Raw genomic sequence first — 24,201 nt, 5'->3', positions numbered from 1 at the left:
CCATCTATTTGTGTTCTGGGAGGAATGGATACTTTTTGACCCTTGGGATATAATTTTGATATCTGATCAAACTGAACACAGCAGTCAAGTACCTTATCTATTATTTACATCAAATGGAAGAGAGTGACGTTTGCTATTGCTAATGGCAATGGACCCTGTGAAATGCCTCCGTGCGGTCTAATAAAAAAAAAATAGTGCTGCAGTGCCACTTAGAAAGATGATGATGGAATTTATGGACAATGTTTTTGCTCCACAAGAAAAAGTAACCATTGTTTTCGAACTATGAAGTGCTGTAGAACTAAGCAACTTAATATAAAATCGGTTACTTTGTATGCAATGGTTTTGTTGTAAACCATAATCTGTGTTTAGAATACTTACAGACAATTATAGGGATTTATTGGTAAAGTGTGTGTCTGTTGGTTAAAGCTAAAGGATGACTAGCTTTGAGAGGTGGCAGTAATATATTATACAGTAGTGTGGATGACCTAAGTTCACGCATACTGTTATTTTCCCTAGGTGATTCAGATGGTTCACAAATGCAAAACAATACCTTTCGTCTCTAGGAAGCAAGCAAGGCAGCACCCATATCACAGGCAATTAACTTGGCTCTGCCTCTTCTACAAAACTATCTCACCCGTGTTTATGACAAGCATATCCCACCATTCATCTGATTAAAGAGACACCGAATGTGCTGATCAAGGCGAGGTAAGACTTAAACTTCTTGTTGTGGATTTATGATGTTTGTTTTTGCAATTTAAACATACTACTGGCTTATTGTATAATTTGCATTGGCATATCGTTCACATCTGACACAGAATAAGCTTTCTGGTTTAAACAGACATGCATTGTTACTTGGTTCTGAAATAAGCAAAAATCTGCCCTCATGGGGTTCTCCATCGGTCGGAGAATATAACAGAGGCCAACCAGAGAATTTTGAGAAGCAAAACCTTTTATTTTTACTGTTGCAACAGGGTCCTTCCCCTCACGCAGGAGAACAAGGAAGGAACCCAGAACAAAAGAGAACCTCCACTTTTATCAGTTTTCCCATCACCAAGAAACACCCCCAGCTGTGTGAGGACATTATAGAGCAGGCATGTCAAACTTGCGTCCCTCTAGATGTTTTGGCCTACAACTCCCATGATCCCTAGCTAGCAGGACCAGTGGTTGGGGAAGATTGGAATTGTAGTCCAAAACATCTGGAGGGCCGCAAGTTTGACATGCCTGTTATAGAGCATGGTCAGGTGTTTATTGAGAGAGGAGAGTGTGTGATACTATGCCTAAGTGGTTGTCACTCTAGTGCTACAGTCTATAGGGGGGGAAAAGCATTTGTTCTAAAGCAAATTATGTTTGGATTTACCGGTATATTGTCTGTTGTGGGCTGGGGGTGTACTCCCTGATTTCCATTATGTGTTCTTTGGCAGCTTTCACTAGCCTGCTGCCCTCCAGATGTTTTGGACCACAACTCACATCGATCCTGACCATTGGGCCTTCCTGACTGGGGCTGATGGGAGTTGTAGTCTAAAACATTTGGAGGGCATCAGGTTGGTGAAGGCTCAACTAGCTAATATCCAGAACAGATTTTATTGAAATAAAAAAATTCCTTCAGTAGCACCTTAAAGACCAACTAAGTTTTTATTTTGGTATGAGCTTTCGTGTGCATGCACTTCTTCAGACAGATTCAGGTATCTGAAGAAGTGTGCATGCACACGAAAGCTCATACCAAAATAAAAACTTAGTTGGTCTTTAAGGTGCTACTGAAGGAATTTTTTTATTTTACTTCGACCCAGACCAACACGGCTACCTACCTGTAACCAGATTTTATTGATTTATTTAGGTAGGCATTTATTTATTTCGGTAGGCCAAACAACATTGATGGGTGGGCAGGGTTGTAGACTTAACAACTGCCTGATGTTGCATGTGACATTTCCCCTTTCTCACATGGTTTGAAATCAAGCTGCAAAGCCCACACGGCTTTGCAGATGCTGATAACCAGCTGATCGCTGGGCTTGCAAAGGCTTTGCAAGAGCTGCCACGATGCATGGTGCTTCCAGAAACACCAGGCTTTGCAGACACTGCTGATTCCCTCTGTATGTATGTAAATGCACTGAGATAAGTACAATTCACTTTTTGTTCACCAAGCATCCCACTGGAATCAATTTACTGCTTCTGAGCTTAAAATATTTGGCAAGCGAATGGGTAGTGCCACAGGTTTCTTGAATTGTACCAGTAGAACTGAATAAACCCCCTAGAAATGAAAATAGCAATTCCATGACTTTTTGCTCATTTTGATCTCTTCCAAATTATTGGGTTTCATCGTTCCTTTCTATGGCTTTCTGTTTTGCTTTGTGCCACAGATGCCTATTTCCTATTTCTCGCTCCTTTGCCTAACATATTCTTAAAACACATTATGCGGGGGAGGGGGCAGATTCCAGGAAGCCGTGCACAGAGCAAAGCAAATATTAACTGCTTTTATGTTATATTTACAGAGCAATTTAGATGCAAGGTCCTGCGATATGGAAAGATAATGTGAAAAATAGGAATAGATTTCTTACTGATTAGTACTGGGTTATAAATTCCTAAACTTGTAGTATAATTCTCCAAACTGGATTGGCAACGTAATAAAAGGCTCTGCAATGTAAATAAAATCGGAAAATAAACCTGGTCAGACCATGTAACGTCACACCAAGCTTCATTTGTTCAAAATGAGAAGGGAAAAAAACATGCTCATCGAGATTTGAAGTGAACAAGTTAGGTTTGAATTTCTTGCTATGTTCATTATTGTGGATCACATCTTGTTGCTTTGGTCTGTATAATAAGCAGTATGAATATGAAGTGATGCTTTGTTACTTAGTATTCCTTAATGTGTAGACCATGTAAGTTAAATGACATTTTGGACATACTTTAACTAGGAACTTTGTCTTAATGGTCATGCTTTTGGCACCTCAACACTGCGATGTTTAAGTGACTCATGACTGAGGAGCTTTTCAAGGCAGTTATCAGTGCACTTATAAACATTTGTTTCATTTATAGATCTTCATTTGTGAAGTTTTTTCAGCTGTGAGGGTTTTGAAGCATCATCATTCACTTTCTTTGAACAGGGTACACTCATTAGCAAGCCAAAAGTTGTAATCTCATGTAACAATCTCCCTTCCCGTGGGGCGATTTCAAGACAACGTCAGACCATGGTTTGTTTAAACTAGCCATGGTTTATCGTTACATGCAAATGTGGCCAGTCACTCGATTATGAAGTTGCCGTAGAGCAATCTACCGGTACATAAAGCCTATTCTGGGATTTATATAGGACTAAACTACTCATTGCAATGCTAGATAACATTTGTACATTGTATTACAGTGGTACCTCGGTTTATGAACACAATTGGTTCCGGAAGTCTGTTCATAAACTGAAGTGTTCATAAACTGAAGCGAACTTTCCCATTGAAAGTAATGGAAAGTGGATTAATCTGTTCCAGACGGCTTAAACTGAAGCGTTCATAAACTGAAGCGAACTTTCCCATTGAAAGTAATGGAAAGTGGATTAATCCGTTCCAGATGGGTCCGCAGAGTACTTAAACTGAAGCGTTCATAAACTGAAGCATGGGTGTAATTGGTTCCAGAAGTCTGTTCATAAACTGAAGCGTTCATAAACTGAAGCGAACTTTCCCATTGAAAGTAATGGAAAAAGAATTAATCCGTTCCAGATGGGTCCGTGGCGTTCATAAACCGAAAATTCATAAACCGAGGTGTTCATAAACCGAGGTTCCACTGTACAGTATATATAATTCATTCGTATTGTTTAAAATATGGCATTTCACTAAATGCTTCACACTACATTAGCTTTTACAGTTCCATGCTATGTTTCTGGGTAGACCTGTTAGCAACTAGTGAAGCCTGGCAAACAACATAGCAAGTTATAAAGGTCTCCCCCTCCCCTTAATCAAAGCCATGATTTGCCTAAATGAATATGATTATTAACGGCAGCTTGTGAAACCATGCCAAATACAACTTTAAAAAGAGTGGTATATCTTTTGTTCTGTGAGGGAGCAGATCTGGCAGTGAACTGCACTCCTCTGCCAGTTGGAATGTAGCCTATTTGGAAACTGCCTGTCAAATCATGGAATGCTTGCTAAATGAGGATGCTACATGTGCTGACAGCTTCAAGGAACTAAGCAAGGAGCAGTTCCAGCAAGTTTAGTGTTTAATTTGTTTACGCTTTTTCTGTTGTATATACAAGAACCCCTGACTCCGGAGTTTCCATTGTGTTTCTGTTGCTGTCACAGCCAACTGATCAGATCAGCACATATACAGTACAGTACTATATTATGCAATGATACATTGGACAGTTCTTCCAATGAAGGAATGTAGGAAGTGGAGTCTCTCAAGGATCAGTATTGGGAGCTGTGCTCTTTTGAACTTTCTCATAAACAATCTGGAGCAGGGTTTCCCCAAACTTGGGTCACCAGCTGTTTTTGGTCTACAACTCCCATCATCCCTAGCTAGCAGGACCAGTGATCAGGGGTGATGGGAACTGTAGTCCAAAAACAGCTAGAGACCCAAGTTTGGGAAATCCTGATCTAGAGTAAGGGGGGGTGAGCATGGAGGTAGGCAAGTTTACTGATGATGCTAAATTGTTCGGGGTGGTTAAAAGCAAAAGGAACTGTGAAGAGCTCCAAGAAGACATTTCACACTGAGTGAGTGGCCAGTAAATTTATGTAAGCTGGGGGAAAATATATTTTTAAAAATCTTTATTTCATATCTGCGAGAAGTGAGGTTACAGGGAACCAGGCAGAGGGCCTTCTCAGCAGTGGTGCCCGCCTGTAGAATGCCCTCCCTTCAGATGTCAAGGAAATAAACAACTATCTGACTTTTAGAAGACATCTGAAGGCTGTCTTAGGGAAGTTTTTAATATTTGATGTTTTATTGTGTTTTTAATATTCTTTTGGGAGCCGCCCAGAGTGGCGGGGGAAACCCAGTCAGATGGGTGTGGTATAATATATTATTATTATTATTATTATTATTATTATTATTATTATTAATCATATCTGAACTGGTGGTAACTGGCCAGCAATGAGACCTTGGCTAATTTGGTGAAGAAATTGATCCAGTATACAGCAGCTGTTAAAGAGATGAATTTTGTCTTGAGGACCATTAAAAAAGGGATTGAAAATAAAGCCACCATTATATAATGTACTAGCTGACCCGGCCACGCGTTGCTGTGGGTCTTTCCTGTGATCCCCCCCCTGTCCCGATCTATTACGTATCTTGCCCCTCCTCCCTCCACCCCGGCTCATCCCTGTGTTTTGGTAGGATATCCTTTCATCTGTTGTCCTTGGGGAGTGTTGGCCCCTCCCCCATGTATCTCCATACCTTGGCCCCCACCCTTGGAGAAGGAACTGTTAGGTTCTGGGTTTTATTTCCCAGTATGCACTTCTGTCTGAGGCCTCTGTTGTCCCTGGGGAGTCTTGGCCCCTACCCCCGGTATCTTCCTACATTGGTCCCCAGCCTTGGAGAAGGAGCTGTCAGTTTCTGGGTTCCATTTCCCAGTATTTACTTTTGTTTGAGCCCTCTGTTGTCCCCTCCCCCCTGTATCTTCATACATTGCCCCCTGCGCACGGATCGTGAAGATTTCTGTATATTTAGATTAAGGATGGGGGGCGATGATGTGTCTGGGATGCAGAGAAATACTTAAAAAATCCCGAGGTGGGGTGAAATAGCGAAGGCGTATAGCCCAGTAGCAAGAGATAGGCCCAGACAGAAGGGGGGGGTCATATGGGCCACTTGGCGCGGGTCTCCGAATCTAAAGGGGGTCTCAGTCTGCATATTGACAATCAGTAAAATGAAAAAAGTAAGAAAAGGGTTAAAAGCAGGGCCACATTATCTTATCTACAGTTTTAGATTCCTTTTTGGATTGGTGTAGTTGTAGTTTTGGTGAAGGTAGTTTATCCTGGGGTTGTCCTGGGTAGAAATGGATGTTGGAGTGATGTGTAAATAAAAGGTGGGAGATGGGTATGAGATCTGAAAAGAATTTTAAATATTCTGAAGGTAAAAACTCATGTTGTTGGGGGTAGAGATGTGGCATCCTACCTTTATAGTCCTTTTTGGATTGCTGGAGTTGCAGTTTTGTTGAAGGTAGTTTATCCTGGGGTTGTTGTGGAACTGTTGAAGGTGTGAATGGATACTGGAGTTGTAAGTAATTAAGTTTAATTTTCTTTTTTGATTGTTGAATTGTTAGTTTTGTTGTTGGAAGTGTATTTCTACGTGGTTTGGATAGTGGATTTGGAGCCTTAGAGTACCCCTGGTTTTTTTTGAGTGGTGTGGTTCCCTTGGGGAGTTTTGAAATGAGTGTGTGTGGGGGGGTGTTATTGTGAGAGAGGATGGATCGGAGGGCGGTGTTGGAGATGTTAGGAGGAACTTGTAATGGAGCGGATAAATAAGAAAGAAATTGTTTTTGAGGGGTTTGAGGGGTGATTGTGAGAGGATAAAGGATTGGAGGACGGTGGTTATTAGGGTCAGAAAATGGAGGATAAGTTCGGCGGTCGTGGGGGGGGAGTATGAGTGTGAGAGGGGAGAGATCGGAGGAAGGATAAGAGGTAGCGGATCGTGGAGCGGATAAATAAGAAAGAAATTGTTTTTGAGGGGGTTGAGGGGTGATTGTGAGAGGATAAAGGATTGGAGGACGGTGGTTATTAGGGTCAGAAAATGGAGGATAAGTTCAGCGGTCGTGGGGGGGGAGTATGAGTGTGAGAGGGGAGAGATCGGAGGAAGGATAAGAGGCAGCGGCTCGGAGTGCAATGTTTGAGATGTTAGGATATTTACGAAGGAAAGTTTTTTTGAGGGCCTGTGGGGGTGCGTGATTTTGAGAGGGGAAAGGATCGCAGGACGATCAGTGGGAAGGTATCAGAGGACGCTGGTTATTAGGTTCGGAAAATGGCGGATATGTTCGGAGGACGGGGGGGGGGAGTGTGAGAGGGGAAAGATCGGTAGAAGGATAAGAGGCAACAGATCAGAGCACGATGTTCGAGATGTTAGGATAATTACGAAGGGATGTGTTTTTGAGGGCCTGTGGGGGTGCGTGATTTTGAGAGGCTGAAGGATTGCAGGACGGTGAGTGGTTGTTAAGAGGGCTGCAAGATGGCGGATAGGGTCGGAGGGTGTAGGGGGGGCGGTTTGAGTGTGATAGGGGAAAGATCGGAGGAAGAATAAGAGGGAATGGATAGGTGAGAGGATAAGGGAGTGTGAAAGGGAAAGGTATACTCCTAGTAGATTTTTGGTCGTTGGTAGGATATTAAGATGGTGGCGTTGTGTGTCTCCGTTGAGGTCTTTGTGGGTGTGGCTTAGATTTCACAGGAAGGGAGGGGGTGTACTGTGGGAGGAATTCCACTTGAGGGCGCTGTTTGTGGGGGTGGAAAAGCGGGTCAAATCCTGTCAATGTGTTTGATTTGAGGTTTAGCATGGCCCCTACAACCTACTGGGAGTGACCTGGATCGCTGTGTCAAAATTTCAGGACGACCGGTCAAGCGGTTACGGAGAACATAGCGGCCGTAAATTTCAGGATTTTTACATTTTTATATATATAGATGGTGGGGCCACATTTGGAATATTGTGTACAGTTCTAGTCACCTCGCCTCAAAAAAGATATTGTACAGTTGGGAAAGGTTCAGGAATGGGCAACGAAAATGATCGAGGGGATGGAGAAACTCCCCTAATTAGGAAAGGTTACAGCCTTTTGGGTTTTTAGCTTAAAGAAAGGGCAAGTAAAAGGTGGCATGACAGAAGTGTCATGCACGGTGTTGGAGAGACTGGAAGAGAGAAAATGATTTTTCTCTGTCTCATAATACTAGAACCTGTAGGAATCCAATGAAACTGAATGTTGAAATATTCAGGACAGGCAAAAGAAAGTACTTATTCACAATGCACACATGGAATTCACTTCCACAAGAAGTAGTGATGGCCACCAACTTGGATGGCTTTGAAGGATGACAGGGCAAATTCATGAAAGAAAAGACAGTCCATGACCACTAACCCTTAAGCCCATGTTCAACCTCCACTGGCAGAAGCACTACGCTTCTGAATGCCAGTTGCTGGAAGGTGCAGGAGGGAAGCTACATTCCCATAAGCATTGGGTTGGTGACTGTGAGAACAGGATGCTAGACTACAGTAGATCAAAATAATTAACTCAAAACTCACAGACCTATTGTGAAGATAAAGTGAAATAAAAACGTAGCATTGGGTGAAGACTTCATTGTGCTTAGAGCAGGCCTATTTGAGTCATTGGAACTTAAGTTAATCATGACTGAATCAAGTGTCATTGATTTCAATATGTGCCATTCGCTTACAGTGTCCTATCTACACAGTAGACTTCTGCTTAGACAAACAGGAGTTACCATACTTTGCTTTCCCCTGCAAAATCCTACAGATCCTAAAATCTGCTCTGTAGGGATGGAGGATCTTTAAGAGCAGACAGCCAGGTGGGCTGTGGGGGACAGAAGAGAAAGGGTAAGTCCAGTTGTGACCATGGCTGTGACATTGGATTTCAGCCAGTTGATCAGGGGTCAGCAAACTTTTTCAGCCGGGGGCCGGTTCACTGTCCCTCAGACCTTGTGGGGGGCTGGACTATATTTTGGAAAAAAATATGAATGAATTCCTATGCCCCACAAATAACGCAGAGATGCATTTTAAATAAAAGGACACATTCTACTCATGTAAAAACATTCTGATTCCCAGACCATCCGTGGGCCGGATTTAGAAGGCAATTTGGCCGCATCCGGCCCCCGGGCCTTAGTTTGGGGACCCCTGCACTGGATCTACTCTAGTCATCAGGATTGCTGTAAAATTTTTGACTTAGTATTGTTGGGGTGGGGGGATAAAAATATGCAAAACTTGAACTGGTGGCTTACTTCTTTTTTCTTTTGTAAGAGCATCAGTAGAGTTATGTTAGCCAGTCACTATCATGTGTGGTTCAAATATGTAATTGAATAACTAAATCCAAGCTTAAATCCACTGCCTACAGGTATAATGAACAAAGTAATAGAATGAAGACACTAGGTGTTATTTCAATCTCAGAAAACCAAGTCTGAATGTTATTAAAGATTTTATGGAGGGTAATACTTTATTATATTGTGATCAGATACTGCTAAGATGAGACCACATGCTGCTTAATAATAATAATAATAATAATAATAATAATAATAATAATAATAATAATTGCATTAGGTATTCTATTGGCACACTAATTAGTATCTAAGAATCCATTAATGAAACAACTAGATTTTCCATTTCCCAACCTGTAAATGATTAATTGGTATTTTTTTTCTTAGCAGTAGGACAGATGGTCTAATCTCTTCACAGAAAAAAATGAGGAAAGAGGCCCTAGTATGGAAATGCCAAGTAAAGTATGGCAATGAATCAGTAATAATGTTGATAATAAACTGATGGTGATGAAGCGAAATGATTTTATTTTTTAAAAAGATGCTTCATCAGTGTTAGTTCAGGCCATACAAAATAAGATTATTATTATTATTATTATTATTATTATTATTATTTATACCCCACCCATCTGGCTGGGTTTCCCCCACCACTCTGGGCGGCTTCCAACAAATACCAAAATACATTAAAAAATCATAGATTAAAAACTTCCCTAAACAGAGCTGCCTTTAGGTGTTTTCTAAATGTCAGGTAGTTGTTTATCTCCTTAACCTCCAATGGGAAGGCGTTCCACAGGGCGGGCGCCACTACCGAAAAGGCCCTCTGCCTGGTTCCCTGTAGCTTTGCCTCTCGCAACGAGGGAACTGCCAGAAGGCCCTCGGCGCTGGATCTCAGTGTCCGGGCGAAACGATGGGGGTGGAGACGCTCCTTCAGGTATACAGGACCGAGGCCGTTTATATAATCTAGCACAGTACATTTGTTAGAATCATGGGGAAACTACGTGTTGACAATTTGCATATGTGATAAAATCAGGAAATTCTGCTGCACTCTTCATTTAACTTTTTGAAAAACAATAAAGAAACAAAAGATAGAGGCAAGCTGTGTGATACTAGATCTCAGAGTACTGTATAGAGAACAGTCATACTTATAATAATGTTTTGCTTTGGATTTTGCTTGATACAATTCCTAGATGAGGAATGCAAGGTTGGGATAGAAATGCAACAAACCAACCAACCAACCAACCAACAAACAAACAAACAAACAGAGAAAGCAGTCCTTGCAGATATTCACACTCTTGTTATGTATTTCTAATGTATATAGGACATAAGATCCCAGAGGACCCTCTTCAAGATATTCTGAATTATTTATAAGTAGGTATGTGTTGGGCAGAGATTTAGACATACAGGGTGAAATTAAATGCCATTAGCATAAATCATCAGGATTGTAAGATTGACCCAAAAGCACTGTAATCATCAGCCACCATTAATGCACCATAAAAAGGATGTCTGGAGGGGTTCTAAAAGCCCCCAGCCCCAGTTCAAATATATGGGGGGAGTAAAGGGCTGTAGTGTAAATTATCAATATTAGTGGTAGTTTTTTTATTTTGGGAACAAATTTTCTAGAGAGGTTGAATGGTGTAGTTATTTTTATGGGCTCTTTTGGGAGGAAGGCTGGGCTATAAATTTAATAAAAAAACAAAAAAACAATTATTATTTTGGAAATCTACTTTCTGTAGCAATGCTTGTGATGAAAATAATCTGCAGTCATGTGGAAACATATCCCAAAGCATAGGTTGAAATACCAGTTTTCACTTACAAACAGCTCCAATGAAGCCCAAATGAGAAATGCCAGATTTAAAAGCAAACCCAAAGTCTTGAATATCTTTGTGTCTTAAAGACAAGTGGAATGTCATTGTGTGTGTTTGTTTGTGTGTGTGTGTAAGTGTAATTAGTAGTTTTTTGGTTGGGTAGAGTCTATATTGGCCAATAACTGACTGAATTCTATATATCATTATTATTTTCTTTGAAATCCACCAAATTTACAATAGGTGTCAAAACTGACAAATAATAATACTACTGAGAAAGGCAAAAATATAGGCAAGACTGTTGGGCCCCGGGAATTTGTACCACCTCCCCTCACCCCCACCCCTGTCAGAGCTGACAGTAAAAACAGCCAAAGAAAAGCTGATACATTTAAAACAAAACTAAACACTAAATAGACACTCATGGCAAAGACCCAGTTATCCAGCTAGGAAAACCTTTCACACAAAGGACTGATGTGTTCTTGTTTTTCCTCTGTACTTCAGCCTCCTATCTTAATTTCTAATATCAGGGGAATGGCTATAGCTTTGCTTGCGCACAAGGCCCCAGATTCAATCCTGGCAACTTCAGGCAGGTCTAGAAAAGTTCCTTCCATGAAACCCTGCAGAATTGCTGCTGCCAGTCACACCAGTCAGTAATCAATACTGAGCTACCCGGGCAATTTGAAATTGGTTTCCAATTTTCCTTTGGAGGACAATCATAAAGTAAGGCTGCTATTTGTCTGGAATTTCCCGACATGGCTCAACAACTTTTGTGTCTGGATTTTCACTTTTTGAAATAAGGCAACCCTGAGGCTTCACTGATTTTATTAATACCTCAGCCAATTTAATCAATAAACCCTTAGCAATTTAAGCCCTGACATTAATGGCTAAGCAAGGCTTTACAAAACCTTTTTGTTTATTTTTTTCTGGTACTGAAGAATACTCTCTGTTGTTGTTATTATTAGACAATAGTGTGTGTGTGTGTGTGTGTGTGTGTGTGAGAGAGAGAGAGAGAGAGAGAGAGAGAGAGAGAGATTTCCATTGCCTGGACCAGCAGGGCATAGCTGATCTCCCATGGTAAACCTAAGGTTGTTGAGGGATATAATTTTGTGTTAAACTATGCTTCCCATGGGAGCATGGGTGTACCCAGCAAGGGGCAGGGGGGCAGGTGCCCTCCCCCCAGAAGCAAAAAAAATTTAAATGGTTATAAAGTGATGAAACGAAACAAAATTAGGTAGGGCGATGGCAAATAATCAGTTGTTTACCACACTGAAATGGTGTAAAAACTGAGAAGTATCTAGAGCCACCTAGTGACTGGTAGAGGAATCTATGTCAGCCAGCCATTGGGATTCAAGGGAGGGAGAGGTCTCTAGCGGACTCTAGCAGAGAGAAGAGGGAATCTTCTAGAGGGGTCTAGCGAGTTCCGTGTCACTAAACTGAGCCACCCGCCGCTAAACTGAGCCGCCCGCTATTAGTTTACCTTCTTATTTACATTTGGAAGACATTGAGGCTGCCTGAAAGGATATAAGAAACTGGTTCCATAAAGGTAAGTTAAGTAATTTCTGTAGAAAAGTAAGTTTTAAAGGGTAAAGATCTGGCTCAGAAGTACAATGGGAGAGGACAGACTGACTGGGTTGTGTTTGATGAGCGTCCATCAGAAATTCTTCAAGGAAAATCAGGACTGGATTGAAACAAAAGTTTTGAACAAGTTTTATTCAAACCCAAGAAAAATGATATTAGTATAAGGCATGTAACTAGAATAAAAATTAAAAAAATTCAAGCAAATATTTGTAATAACTATCGTAATAAAACACTGCTATAATTATATATAATTTCCTTAAAATGTTGGTTTCATTCGCCTTTTCCGTGCTGAAATGTCACAACCTGAACAACCATGGCTTGCCCCCCCCCCCCCAGTTTTGATCCTGGGTATGTCCCTGCATGGGAGTCATTTGCTGTTATGCTATGTTATGGCAGCCATTTTCTGACTGGCACGCCCAGCATTCTCTCAGAATTTGAAATGTGCATACTACTGTAGTCCAAAAAAGGTAGGCGACCCCTGGCTTTGAAGCAGTGCCTGCTGGGAGGTGTAGTTTGATAGGCAGAAGCTGGGCAGGAAGGACAGGAAGTGGGAAGAAAGAAATATTGCCTAGGCATAGGCAGGGTTACAGAGCTCTGCAGTAGTTGTCATACAAGTTTTAGCTGTGCCGATAAAGCTTGTTGAAACTTACCATCTGTGCTTCGGTTAACTGACACAAGATCTTGCCTAAGGGCATCTTGAGAGTTTGTTGACTATGCAGGAAGGCAGATGAAGAAATGACTAACAAAATGGGGAAACAGAACCCCTACATTTTGTTGAGCTTTTGAACAATGCAGCCTGTTACCGGTAACTGTGTTATTTTTAGTTCTATAATGTAGGGGCTACATGAATTCCCTGCCTACTGCAGTACATGCATATAAAATGAATCTTAAATTTACTTGAAATTGGGCTTAAAGCACCATAGCATTGCAGGCAAGCTTTTATATGCAGATATAAGATCTTGATTCTGTTCACCACAATGCCTTTGCAGATGAAGAACCTGATGTCGGAGACTGATCCAATAACAGAAATGAGAAGCTTATGCTTTCAATCAATAGCTTGCTTTTTAAAATGTAGTATTTTTTAAATGCATGTATTTAATTTAAACTCCAGTCTCCAACATCTAACTATTCTTCATATCAATAAGGCTTACTTGGTTTAATTTTGCTTAGGAGATAAATTGTAAGATCATTCCAGCCTTAATTTTTACATCTGAATTGTTGTTTAGTCGTTTACCGTGTTTCTCATATTATAAGACATGTCTTATATTAATTTTTTTCCTCAAAAAAACACGACATGGCTTATTTTCAAGGGATGTCTTATTTTTTAATAAAGTGCACGCGGGCGCTGTTTGCCGGGCTTGTCAAGCCCAGCAAACAGCGCCCGCCGATCTTCGGTGACAGGCGGGGGTGGGCGGAGAGCGGAGAACGATCTCCGCTTCCCCCCCACCCCTGCCTGTCATACAGCACAGGTCCGAAGATCGGCGGGCGCTGTTTGCCGGGCTTGTCAAGCCCAGCAAGGAGCGCCCGCCGATCTTTGGTGACAGGCGGGGGTGGGGGGAGAGCAGAGAACGATCTCCGCTTCCCCCCACCCCCGCCTGTCACACAGCACAGGTCCGAAGATCGGAGGGCGCTGTTTGCCGGGCTTGTCAAGCCCAGCAAGGAGCGCCCGCCGATCTTCGGTGACAGGCGGGGGTGGGGGGAGAGCGGAGAACGATCTCCGCTTCTCCCCCACCCCCGCCTGTCACACAGCACAGGGCCGAAGATCGGCGGGCGCTGTTTGCCGGGCTTGTCAAGCCCAGCAAACAGCGCCCGCCGATCTTCGGTGACAGGCGGGGTGGGGGGAGAGCGGAGAACGATCTCCGCTTTCCCCCCCCTCCCCGCCCGTCACACAGCATAGGGCCGAAGATCGGCGGGCGCTGTTTGCCGGGCTTGTCAAGCCCAGCAAACAGCGCCCGCCGATCTTCGGTGACAGGCGGGGGTGGGGGGAGAGCGGAGCACGATCTCCGCTTCCCCCCCACCCCCGCCCGTCACACAGCACAGGGCCGAAGATCGGCGGGCGCTGTTTGCCGGGCTTGTCAAGCCCAGCAAACAGCGCCCGCCGATCTTCGGTGACAGGCGGGGGTGGGGGGAGAGAGGAGAACGATCTCCGCTTCCCCCCCACCCCCGCCCGTCACACAGCACGGGGCCGAAGATCGGCGGGCGCTGTTTGCCGGGCTTGTCAAGCCCAGCAAACAGCGCCCGCCGATCTTCGGTGACAGGCGGGGGTGGGGGGAGAGCGGAGAACGATCTCCGCTTCCCCCCCCCGCCCGTCACACAGCACAGGGCCGAAGATCGGCGGGCGCTGTTTGCCGGGCTTGTCAAGCCCGGCAAACAGCGCTAGCCGATCTTCGGTGACAGGCGGGGGTGGGGGGAGAGCGGAGAACGATCTCCGCTTTCCCCCCCACCCCGCCCGTCACACAGCACAGGGCCGAAGATCGGCGGGCGCTGTTTGCCGGGCTTGTCAAGCCCGGCAAACAGCGCCCGCCGATCTTTGGTGACAGGCGGGGGTGGGGGGAGAGCGGAGAACGATCTCCGCTTCCCCCCCACCCCCGCCCGTCACACAGCACAGGGCCGAAGATCGGCGGGCGCTGTTTGCCGGGCTTGTCAAGCCCAGCAAGGAGCGCCCACCGATCTCCGGTGACAGGCGGGGGTGGGGGGAGAGCGGAGAACGATCTCCGCTTCCCCCCCACCCCCGCCTGTCACACAGCACAGGTCCGAAGATCGGCGGGCGCTGTTTCCCGGGCTTGTCAAGCCCAGCAAGGAGCGCCCGCCGATCTTCGGCTCTGTCCCCCGATGCGCTACGGCTCGGGGAAGCAGGCAGGGAGCTCCTGCTGGGTCCCGCGCCTTTGCCTCTCGCTCGGTCGGGGCTTTGCGATAGTGCTTATTTTCGGGGTATGTCTTATTTTTCACCAACCCTTTGAAATCCTGTCATGGCTTATTTTGGGGGGATGCCTTAAAATATGAGAAACACGGTAGTTGTTTCCAACTCTTTGTCACCCATGGACCAGGGCATGCCAGGCACTCCTGTCTTCCACGGCCTCTCGCAGTTTGGTCAGACTCATGTTGGTAGCTTCAAGAACACTGTCCAACCATCTCGTCCTCTGTCGTCCCCTTCTCCTTGTGCCCTCAATCTTTCTCAACATCAGGGTCTTTTCCAGGGAGTCTTCTTTTCTCATGAGGTGGCCAAAGTATTGGAGCCTCAGCTTCAAGATCTGTCCTGAATACATCTGAATAAAGTGTGTTAGTGCAGATGTGGAAATAAAACCCACGTTACATTACACCAGAAGGTGGGGACGAATGTCTGGTACATAAAGGGGATGAAATACTGTTCATAGTTAGGATTTAAATAGCATAACCTTGTATCTTTGCAGCCCCTAGATATTTTTAAGCAACTAACAGTGCAATCTCAATGAGTTCTGGGGGCTTTCTCCCAAGTAAGTGTATACTGTATATAGGATGGCAGCCTAAGTTTTGTGTTTAACAATATTGTTAAAATGCACTCCTGTCTCAGTGTCGCATAGTTGCTTTCTGTTACAGTTCTCTTATTTCTGCATCTACAAATGCACTTGCAGTTATGTCATAACAGTTAAAAAGTGTTGATATTTTTTTGCACAAGCCTCATCTCGAAATAAGCAACAGCACATTATAAGCAAAACTTGCAGTGTCTGTGTATTTACTCACATAGTTTTCTTTTACAGATTATTGAACTGTTATTTAATTTCATAATGTAACATTTTCGTTGCTCTGTCTGTTTGTGGACTATTAGTGAACTAAAGGGAGAAACACTGTCTGAAACAGAAATTACAGTAGTCCATTTAAACCATGTGCAGAGGACTTGATGAGTTCACCTTTTGTAAAACTTTCCAGTTGTCTATAAGCCTTTGTTAGCCTTAATGATTTTGCTATACCCCGGGCTGTTTGACTTTTGAAAGGAGGGACTTTGTAGTAATTCTACACCTGTTTTTGCCCACGCCTATCCACTTGCTAAACTTACCAAACAAGTGCTGGGCTAAGCATGAGAACATCAAAAATGGTTGGTGACTGTTTTCTATTAGTAAAACAGATCTGAGCGATTTGAAGCTCAGCTGTCTTATCTGTTTGCATTATTTTGCTTTTACACTTGGGGTAACTTCAGAAACATCTGTACTATAATGGCAATTGATGACAATAACCTGCACTCTAGGACTGAGTGTAAACTGAATTCATACCAAAATGATTATAAAGCAAGACGGAGTAGTCTACCAACAGAACTCCTCCTAGGAAATAACAATAAAGGAAGGCATCAAAGAAATATTAGGAACTTAGAACCTATCCATCCAAGACGCCCTAAGAAAAGACCTTCTATCTTTCCAGGTAGGACATGTCAGCAAATTACTGCTGCTCATTCTTAATATGTTTATTTGTGTTTGAGGAAATTATGAAGTTAAAGAACCTTTAAACAAAATACTAATCTGCTGCAGGTCCAAAAATGTGTAACATTTAATAGCATAAGTAGGTTCCCCTCATTATTTTGAAAACTGAAAAATAGAATTTTGGCTACATATACTATATCTTTCGCATGTAAAGCTTAAAAAAAGAGTTCAGGGTGCTCTATTGTTTGTGGCTGAGCAAAGAACATCCAGATTCTATTTTTTTTTAATTTTTACAGTGTCTTTTTTGAAGTCTTGCACACAGGGAGGACGTGTAAGTTCTTCTTATGTCAAGTCTGGACTTCTTACTTATTCACAAATTAACACAAATGCATGCTTTAAATTCCTGCTCTGCACTGAAGCTAAAAAATGTTTGCAGTAAATGATTTAGTTTAACCTTCAAGTGGATGAAGTATCTAAGCATGCCAACAGTGGGTTTAAATTAACAAAGGCAACGTGAGTAATAATATTAGTTTAAAATAATAAGGGACTTAAGGCATAAGTGATTTTTAATTAGTTGAAGTATGCATTGCATTGTGTAGAAAGGAAGCTGGGATTTTAATCAGGAGGCTCCAAAAACAGTGTTAAGATTTTTCTTTTTATTTGTGGATTCCCCCCCCCCCAAATCAATTAATGAAATACATTTCCTCTATTAAAACTGAAACAGAATAAATTTATTTATTTCACAAAATCATGTTTTTAAGTGGCAAGCTATGACATCTCTGTCAGGCTTATTAAAATAAAGCCCCCCCCCCGGTGTTTTAAGTTGATGCCAGTGTGATCTTTAGAAGACACTGAATAAGGGACAAATAATATTTTGAAAACCGCAAAAAGGCCTGATAAGAAACTCTAACATTTCTAGCAATTTGACACTTCTGGCTTAAATTACTGAGATATACGGAGATCTCATTTCCAATGTTTCCTAACACAGAGACTCCTTTAAATACTGGGCTAAACTTAAATATGACAAACAGTCCTCACCCTTACCCTCTGCTTACAGTACTTCAGGTGAGCTGACTTGGGTGTGCCCCATTTCTCCAAAACTTCCTAACGCCTGAATTAGCTCGTCTTAAAGGCAGTGCCGACAATCTGCCAGATTCTAAGTGCAGTTCTGTTTCTAAATGCATCTTGTAAAATATATGTCTACATTTATTTGCTTTCTCCCTCCTCCCCTCCCCTCCCGCCCCAGCTTTACCTTCTCTATGCCTATTACTTCAACCCTATTGTCCTGTCCAGGCTTCCATTCTGGGTAGAAATGAACATACATGGAAGGGGGTGGTGGAACTGGGGTTATGCCTCCTGACTCAGGGCCTATCCCCACTTCCTCTTGTTGCATCTAGGAATGTAAGAAGGCATTGTTTCCCATTCTCCCCTGTGTTCATCACACACACAGCACTGTTTCTGTGCCGCTGCAGTTTATCTTCCACCAAAACCCAGTTAAGGCCACAATCCTTGGCAGTAAGGCCCATTGAACAGGGTAGGCCATACTTCCCAGTAGACATAGGATTGTGCTATAAGTTGTGATTCATTTGATACCTGGATTTAAAAGGGTGTATATCTTTTTATTTTTATTTTTATTTTCTCTTCATGGTCCCCAATAAAATTCCACCATAATATTATGCCCACTCTTGAATATGTTTTTGGAAATGGCAGGAAGACACTTTGCCCTCTGTCAGATACAAGGGCTTAGTTCCTAAGGGAAGTTAACTTAGGAAATTTTCCAGAAGGAATTTTTCCTATCCATTCCTCCCTTATGCAACCTCCTGAAAAGCCTCACTGGAGGAATGGGGGATGTTCTGAACAATGTGCGGTGGGGTGGAGGGGGCTCTTGGAGAAGTGGGAATTGCTCAAAATGGAAGTAAAATAACTTTTCCAAAGTTTCTCCCAGAGGTTGAAATCTATATTGTGTCCTATATCTATTGTCCAGTGTGTCATCGAAACTTTAACAAGCTCATATTTTGTTTCGCTTTCTAATAAAAATATATACATTTTAGACGGAAGTTTATTTATTTTTTGGTAAAAGTTCTTTTTTCGAATTGTGAGCTTTGGTCCAAAAAACCCATTCCTTTTATCTAATTTAAACATTTGGTGTTGTTGTTGTTGTTTAGTCATTTAGTCGTGTCCGACTCTTCGTGACCCCATGGACCATAGCACACCAGGCACTCCTGTCTTCCACTGCCTCCCGCAGTTTGGTCAAACTCATGTTCGTAGCTTCGAGAACACTGTCCAACCATCTCGTCCTGGTTGGACAGTGTTCTCGAAGCTACGAACATTTGGTGTATCTGGTGATATTGTAGCCAATCCGTAACTTGGCTCCTTAAGTTTTCCATTGGTTTCTATTTGGGTCTCCCCCTGTAAAATCCGGCAGTTCCCTGTAAGTTGCCCATTGTCTATCTGATAGCCATAAAAGTGTTTTTCTTTCCAGCAGATTTTTATATTTCTCCCAGACTCTATACAGATTCTTCCTAAGAATGTGGTTCATGAAACTCTTATAAATTTTAGCCTTCCCTACCAAAGACATGCATGCCAGCCAAATTTTAAATCATGGCCTTGGATTGTGAGCTCTTTATAGTTGAGTGAGGATTGTTATCTTGGAAGATGTTCAGTAGGGCCAGTTCTGGGGTGACTTCTAGTACCGTGTTTCCCCCTTTTTAAGCCGTAGTCATAAAATAAGCCAGGGCAGGATTTTAAAACTTTGTAAAATAGAAGACATACCCCGAAAATAAGCCATAGGTCTACCTGCAGGGTCGGCGCCCAGAAGCGCCGTGCTTGATCAAGGAGGCGGCCTGCCAGGTCCCAGGCGTTTGCTCTGTCTTAAGAGTATCAGCGCTGCTCGTTTTTGAGATTTCTGAGTGGCACTGAACTGTTTTCATGAAAAGAAATTGTGGAATGGTTCTTCTATCCTACTGCCTTTTAGACTGTGGCCTGCCGGCAGCCTGCCAGGTCGGCACCAATCAGCGCCGTGCTGAGCACCGGATCGAGGAAGCGGCCTGCAGGGTCGGCGCCCAGCAGCGATGCACGGAACACCACCTCCTCAATCCAGCGCAGCGCTGCTGGACGCTGACTCTGCCGACCCGATCGAGAAGGCGGCCTGCTGGATTGAGGAGGTGGTGTTCCGTGCGGCTGCCTCATAAAACAATTGCAGATATGGCATGGCAAATCCCCTTTTTCTTTTGCACCTATCATAATTTTGTATTTAATTATTGGCTTTTCTCCCTGCCTGATAAACTTAGAGATATCTTTTTTCCCATTCTTTGAAGCATCTTGAATTATTTACAATCGGAATTGATTGGAATAAAAACAGCATCCTAGGGAGTATGTTCATTTTAATGGCTGAAATTCTCCCCCATATCTCCAACTCTTTCTTAACCTCTTTCCACAATTTAATATACTATAACTATTTTCAAATAGGTTGAGAATCCTTACTGTCAGCCAAATTCCCAAATACTTAACTTTTTTTGCCTATTTTTAAACCAGACACCCTTTCTAAAAAAAAAAAAAAATTCAACTGCTCATCCATGTTTTAAACCAACATTTTGGTTTTATCTGGGTTTAACATATCACTTTTACTATATAGAACCTAAGTCAGTCAGGGAGATCATGGCAAGCAGGGGGAAGCACTATTAGTGGATTTCTATGGGCCAGAAGCATAACTCATGTCAACAAGGGCCCAGCTATAGGGAGTTCTTTCACACAAATGCCTGGTCAAACCTGTTTTATTTCAGGTGGCCTTTGCACCCGGAATGATTCCCAGGTGTTTCAGAATCATTTATTTATTTAGATTTTAAATTGTTAAGGTTTTAGTATTTAAGTTTCCGAAATTAAATTTATGTTTTAGATTTTGTGTATCACATACCTTCCAACACTTCTCGATGAAAACCAGGGGTGCCATCTTCCAGGCCCACTTTTCAATACCCACTACCATTCTGCATCATTTACAAGACATGAAACACCTCTAGCAATTCCACAGGCTTGTCCAGGAAGCTGTTTTTAAGGGAACGGATGCTCATCCTACACACATGCATTCCTCTCTCATCGCCACATGCTGATGACTATCTCACACTGGTTCCCCACCTGGCCCTGCCTATCTTATCTGTAGGTAGCCTCAACAGTGGGCAGTTCCTGCAGTAAATAGGGCCCTCAAAAAGAAGAAGAAGAAGAAGAAGAAGAAGAAGAAGAAGAAGAAGAAGAAGAAGAAGAAGAAGAAGAAGAAGAAGAAGAGCCTGCATTTTGAAAGCACCCCCACTTTAGCATGTAAGCATCGAACTGAGAATTTGGAAAGCTGCATTGTTAACGCATACTAAATATCAGAAGGAAGCTATTATCAGAGATGCATATCTAAAACTATAGAGATTAAAAACTTAAAGTTTTTAGCTTTTCCAAATACAATGTATGCCATCTTTACTAATAAAAGCCCAGGATATGGTCACCCATTTGCCTGGGCATCTGCACCAACCCTAACATCTCCCCCGTCCTACACTCCTAAAATATACCAAGGGAACTTGGATAGGCAGCAACCGATGATGCTGCGCTGTGATTTCAAGCCGCAGAAGTTATCAATGGCTCCAAGATACGATCTATATGCCTAGGAAAATCTTGATTATAATCCTCATGGTATTACCCTACTTCAGTAAACAGGTGAAGGATTAAATATTTGAATGTTCCCTCTGATTTAATAACTCTTGGCACATGGAAGTCTAGGACTTAGACGGCTAGATTAGAATTCTTACTACTGACATGGCATCTTTCTGTGGGCAGAACGTTATTGACACAGGAGAGCATTCAATTATGTGGTTTCTTTCCACACACATCCTGAAATAGTACAGTACCACATGAAATTTCTACTGTCCTAAATTTAGGGAGAGTAAGAACCCCTTGAGACTAGAAAGGAAAATAGGTACCCTCTGGGTGACTTGAAGGTCATTTTACTTGCCAAGCAATTCAACATCTGAATAATCCTCCTTCATTAAATTTAGGGTATGTAGTCCAGCATCCTGTTTCTGGAAACAGCCATTCAGATAACCCAGAGCAGCTCCATGTCCCAGCCACCCTGGTCAGCTTCCAGCATATACAAAAATATAATTAAACATTAAAAACTTGCCCTATTTCCAGCCCTACCCAATACAGATTATTGTGAGTTCTGAACAAGGATAATAGAAGTTGATTGGCTAATTTATCCATGCGTCTAACTTCCCTAACCTTGAGACTCAAGTCTTCCCACATAAGATAGGGGGTGTGAACTTTTATGGCTCCATGTGGCAGGATAGCCCTTAAGAGCCAAATTTCACAGGTGGGTGTGGCTGCCTTCCTGTCAATCACATGATGGAGTGGTGGGTTTCCTCCAGCCTTTGTCAAAAAAACCCATGTTTGACTTTCCGAGTCTCTCCATGCTTCCCCCTTTTTTAAACCCACAATGCTCTAGGACAGGCATCCCCAAACTCGGCCCTCCAGATGTTATGGGACTACAACTCCCACCATCCCTACCTTTCAGGACCCAGTGGTCAGGGATTATGGGAATTGTAGTCCCAAAACATCTGGAGGGCCGAGTTTGGGGGTGCCTGCTCTAGGAGTTCAAAGTTTTGTTCTTTGGAGTTTTGTTCTAACATGGAAACCTGCAAACACCAATGAGGAAAGTCATTCATTCAGTTCAACTGAAGTTTTTATCCCCAGACGTCCGCTGAACTGAATTAAAACTACACAAAGTCTGTCAGTTTAACTGAGGTACAGTCTTCCAGCCAAAGTGGTTGAGAAGCACTTTGATAAAATAATTGTTCACACACTGCTATATATGCTGCTGCTCACCCAAATTATAAAGGAGGAGGAGGAAACATGTTTGTTTAAAATACCTTATTCCTTTTGTTGTTGTTCAGTGTAATTTTAAAGATTACAAATAGAATTGCAGAACAGGGCAAGTGATGATGTGTAATGTCAGCAGGCTCTCTTGTTAACTTCCGGTTTAACAAGTGCTCAGTGATGTTCTTATGTAATTTTAAGTAAGAGCCATATTATGTAATAGTGACCAATCTGCATTGTCAAGTTAGCCTTTGGCAAAAAGGAAGGAAGGAAGAAAATATATTGGTCATAGAAGGATTGTATGTTCAGTCTTGTTTGTTTAATTTTAGATTTCTTACCTGCTCTTCATTATTAGACCCTAAAATACATATGTCTTGTGTCAAAGGCCAGGGTAAAGAGATGTGTCTTTAGGTAATTAGGTGCCAGGTGTTCATATTTGGGGAGGGAATTGTGCATCTTTGGGGTGCCACAGGGAAAAATTCCCTCTCCTAGGCTGCCACCTGCCAAACTTTTGAAAGCAGTGGAACTACCACCTCGTCTGCTGAAATTAACATCAATGAGGGGTTGTAGGGAAGGAGACAGCTTTTCTGAAATTTTGAGCCTAAGTTGTTTAGGGCTTTAAACATTCATGTGAGCACCATTACTTTGATCTGCAAATGATCAGCCAACTACTGCAGCTGTTTTAAAACAGGGGTCACATCAATTCTAAACGAACCAGTTAGTAATCTGGCTGGTGCATTTTGGGCTAGCTAAATTTAGGAGTTGTCTTCAAGGGCAGCACCAGAGCATAGAATGCAATGCCAAGGTTCTCTCTGTCAAAAAGAAGTTGTAGATAGCGAACCAGTGGTAGCTGGAAAAAGGCACTCCTAGCTACTCATGCCATCTTAGTCTCTAGTGACAGTGATGGTGTAGGACCTAAGTCCAATGGATCCATGGGTTCCCACAATCTGTGGACATGTTCCTTTCAGGGGAGTGCAAGAACAAGCTGACTCATCACCTCTCAGAACTGCACTTTAGTTTTTCAATATACACTTTTTTGTACTTCTGGTTTTTCTTCTTTAAAATAAAAAAAGGTTTTAGTTAAGCCAGTTGATTTTAAACAATGCAGACCTAATAATTTACTGGCCTGCTGCAATACATGTTGGCTTTTGTAGCCAGCCAGAAGGTTTGTAAAACATTAGAGAAGAATTAAAATATGTGGAGGTGGCATTTTAAATTAATTTGCAAGGAGCCCTCAGTGCACATATGGGTTGCTTTGAATCGGATCTAGAAATCTGCCTCCTCACCGTTTCTGAATTTGTACATCATGCCTGGTCATGTTTGCTAATTGTTAAAGGAAAAAGAGGTTCAGGCCCTGCCCTGTATGACAAATTTAGAAATCTACAAAACAGAAACAGAACCTCCTGCTTCCTTGTTTTCAAAGTGAGGAAATCGGATATAAATGTTTGAGATAATACATTGTACTGAGCATGTGACTGTTTCAGCTTAAGCTTTACATTTTCATTTGGGAACCGTTGGACATTATTTATTTATTTATTTATTTATTCATTTAGTTAGTTCATATTTGGCAATAATATTTATATACCGGTACTACTCAGTCAACAGAAAACTTCTAAGCTATTCACATAAAAGCATAATAATAATAATAATAATGGT

The 24,201-nt window shown here is 42.5% G+C and overlaps 1 protein-coding gene across 7 annotated transcripts in view; it reads left to right on the top strand.

The window, feature by feature from the left end:
* Positions 1-24,201, top strand: part of FRY (FRY microtubule binding protein) — a 194,850-nt gene that overhangs the window by 16,947 nt on the left and 153,702 nt on the right. For 4 of the 7 annotated variants that reach the window (XM_060273787.1, XM_035115759.2, XM_035115757.2 and 1 more), the window contains exon 1: positions 16,337-16,696. In XM_060273787.1, coding sequence (XP_060129770.1) covers positions 16,495-16,696 — 202 coding nt within the window. In that variant the 5' untranslated portion in view covers positions 16,337-16,494. Of the gene's footprint in view, positions 1-516; positions 706-12,033; positions 12,270-16,336; positions 16,697-24,201 lie in introns of those variants that run through there. The other 3 variants (XM_060273790.1, XM_060273791.1, XM_060273792.1) reach the window with 2 other exon arrangements.

This window comes from Zootoca vivipara, chromosome 4 (assembly GCF_963506605.1).
Source record: "Zootoca vivipara chromosome 4, rZooViv1.1, whole genome shotgun sequence".
Classification (NCBI taxonomy): Eukaryota; Metazoa; Chordata; class Lepidosauria; order Squamata; family Lacertidae; genus Zootoca; species Zootoca vivipara.
This window is presented reverse-complemented; position numbering and strand designations above follow the sequence as displayed.